The sequence below is a fragment of the Sorghum bicolor genome, chromosome 9, assembly GCF_000003195.3.
Source record: "Sorghum bicolor cultivar BTx623 chromosome 9, Sorghum_bicolor_NCBIv3, whole genome shotgun sequence".
Classification (NCBI taxonomy): domain Eukaryota; kingdom Viridiplantae; phylum Streptophyta; class Magnoliopsida; order Poales; family Poaceae; genus Sorghum; species Sorghum bicolor.
In genome coordinates, this window is record NC_012878.2 from 40,373,032 (window position 1) to 40,375,758 (window position 2,727).

Sequence of the window (2,727 nt, forward strand, 5' to 3'; positions counted from 1 at the left end):
CTCGCAGGGACCGATCGACGTTCGGTCCTCGAGGCCTCCAGTAAAGGAGGACGAGGTCGACCGCGACAAGCGGCGCTAGTCCGCTAAAAAGCAGAAGTCCGCAAAGGACTCAGAAAAGAAAAAGGAAAAGAGGAAAAATCTCGATCGCCAAGCGTTAGAGGCGCGTTGAGCAAAGTCCAGGCAAAGGGGGGAGCCTGAAGAAGAATCCCCCAATGAGGATGATGGCTGTGATGGTGACGATGATAGCGACGATTCGGAGGGAATGGCGTCCCGTCTCGACCGGATCCTCGATGGGCCTCCTCCGACCGCCGTCGACGTCCCATGGACGGAAGTCCAAAGGGGGGCGCCAAGCGGGTCTCGTGAAAGTCAGCGGAGGGAGACGTCCCCACACCGCTCCCACGCTGACACTCCCTCAGAACCTGTGCCAGGTCAGAATGTCTCCCGCCCCCAGCCTCTTCCCGCGTCTAAGGCGGGCCATCGGGTCAAGTCCCTGACGGCGGGGCCGCTGACTCGCGGTCGCGCTACGGCTTCCAGCAAGGGGGGAATGGATCACAGGAGCGCCAGTCCAGGCATCGGCCAAGTGGGAGATGTCGAGCCGAGGCCGGCGCCTGCTCGAGAGGTGCCTGGAGCCTTGACGCGGGGTAGCTCGAGGCCCGCCGGTCGAGGTACCGGCAGGAGGGTCGCTCTCCCTGTGGGGTAAGGTTTCAATGTCATGATTCCTGTCCTTTTGATGTCTCTGCACTTTCCCAGCTTCTCTTACGCCTCTTCCTCTTTCTCAGGTTGAAGCAGACACTCGAGCAGGCTCAGCCCTCGATGGCTAAAAGGCTCAAGGTGGGAGCGGCCTCTAAGGATTCAAGTTAGCGGTTCATTCCTAACTTTGTGTTAGCTTTGTGTTGGTTATTATGGCAACTGATTTTTTCTATCGGGTGCTTGCAGGCTCCTCCGACCCTCGGCCGTCGACCTGTATCGAGGGCGCTCTGCCTCGCCCGTCGGTGGGGGAGTCCGCCCCGTTGTCGCCAAAGCGGGTTGAGGCACCTCGTCTCCAAGAGCCGGAGGGAGCCCCCGAGCCTCCTCGATCGGGGGTCGAGGCAGATCCTATCACTATAAGTGATGGGTCTGGCGGCGACGGGCCTCCGAGGGACGCCCGCCCTATGGACGAGGAGGTCGAGGCCTCTCCCATCGCGAGATGGACGCCTTGGCCCATCGGGCTCCACTCTGTCGAGGAGCAGAGGAAGAAGGAGAAAAAGGAGCGTGAGCAGGAGACACGGCGACAACCGCATGAGGAGCAACAGCTACAGCAGAAAGAAGGAGAGGAGGGGCAGCCGCCAGCGGGTCCCCAGCTCGAGGAGCTGCTGGAGCAGGACCGTCAACGGGAGCTGCAGGAGCTCCAGGAGCAGCAGCAGCAGAGGGCCCAGTAGTTAGAAGATCTGCTCGAGCCTCCCTCTCACAGTCCACCCCAACTAGTGCCACCAGCGCCGCAAGAGCCTGGAAACAGGGAGGAAAGTCTGCCAGTTTACGGCCCTCCGACCCCGGCGTGGCTCCGTCCAGGGGCGCCCGCTTCAATCCCAACAGAGTCAGGGCGGTCGGACGGTGTGGTGGCGCTCGCCTGTATGATGCGCACCCCCGTTGACCCTCAGTCCGAGATCAGGCGTACGATCTACGGCATGGACGGAATCGCTCCGGGATTCCTCTGGGAGCGTCGATCGTGGGAGGACCGCGTGGTGGCGTACGATCTACGGCATGGACGGTGTGGTGGCAGCGAGACCGGGACCTGGAAGACGATGGATGACGACGGGCGGTTCCCCTACCTTGTCGACTTGTTGCTGCGCCACGGGGGGTCGCTCGAGACAGTCGAGGAGCTCATCTGAGGCGTCCAGGCGCGCGCCGACCAGGAGATGGAGAACTGGTGCCCCGACTGGATCCACATCCTAGCTTCCACCGATCCGTCCGAACCAAACATTTTCTTAGACGACCGGAAGGAGGCCGAAAAGTGGGAGCACGTCGAGGTGCTTCGCCTCTGGATGAAGCATACGGTGGGGCTCCTGTCCGACGTTGTTAACAACGGGCTCGGACTGGCCTACTTTGTAAGTGTTTTCGGACCTTAATCCTTATAGAACGTATGGTTTCATGTTCTAACTACCCAACCGCTGGCTCGCAGGACCTGAAAGAGACCTCTCGAATCAAATCAAGCTTCATCCACGCCACGAGAGGCGGCTGGGAGCAGCTCCCCATTCTCAAGGACAAACTCCTAGAGTCGCAGGAGAAGCTCCTCAAGGCCTACAAGGAGCTTTTGGCGCTTGAGGAGGAGAAGAAGGAGATGGAGGCTACTATGGCTGAGGCTCGAGAGGCCTCGAAGAAAGCGGTGCAAGAGGCCGCGCTTCTGAGGGAATGGGCTATGACGGTCGAGGAGGCTGCGTCCAAGGCTCGGGACGAGGCCTTGACATACTAAAATGTCGCTACTGACCTGGACAAGGAGAAGGGCCTCCTCCAGACTGAACTTGCCTCCGCCCGAGAAAGCTTCCAAAGGATGAAGGTGGAGTGCGTGAATGGCGAGATCACTCGGAGCGCCGTGGAGGAGGCCAAGAAGAAGGCCCTTGAAGATCTTGAGGCTGAGCGGACTCGATCTCGCGGCCTCTCTGACGACGTTGACCGTCTGAAGGGAGAGCTGCTGGAGAAAAATGGAGCCATCGCACAGGCTGGCAAGGTGATCGAGGATCTGCGCGTCGC

At 60.6% G+C, this 2,727-nt stretch overlaps 1 protein-coding gene across 1 annotated transcript; it reads left to right on the forward strand.

Annotated features, from left to right (window-relative positions):
* LOC110430444 (histone-lysine N-methyltransferase 2D-like) lies at positions 263–1,418 on the forward strand. Its single transcript, XM_021448124.1, has 4 exons — positions 263–619; positions 751–856; positions 937–1,025; positions 1,230–1,418. The coding sequence occupies exons 1-4, from the start codon at positions 263–265 to the stop codon at positions 1,416–1,418; spliced, it is 741 nt and encodes a 246-aa protein (XP_021303799.1).

Coding starts and splice junctions, on each gene's coding strand:
- LOC110430444 (XM_021448124.1), top strand. CDS start 263: ATGGCGTCCCGTCTCGACCGGATCCTCGATGGGCCTCCTCCGACCGCC. Junction 857..936: donor AGCGGCCTCTAAGGATTCAA/GTTAGCGGTTCA, acceptor GGGTGCTTGCAG/GCTCCTCCGACCCTCGGCCG. Junction 1,026..1,229: donor CCCCGTTGTCGCCAAAGCGG/GTTGAGGCACCT, acceptor GTCGAGGAGCAG/AGGAAGAAGGAGAAAAAGGA.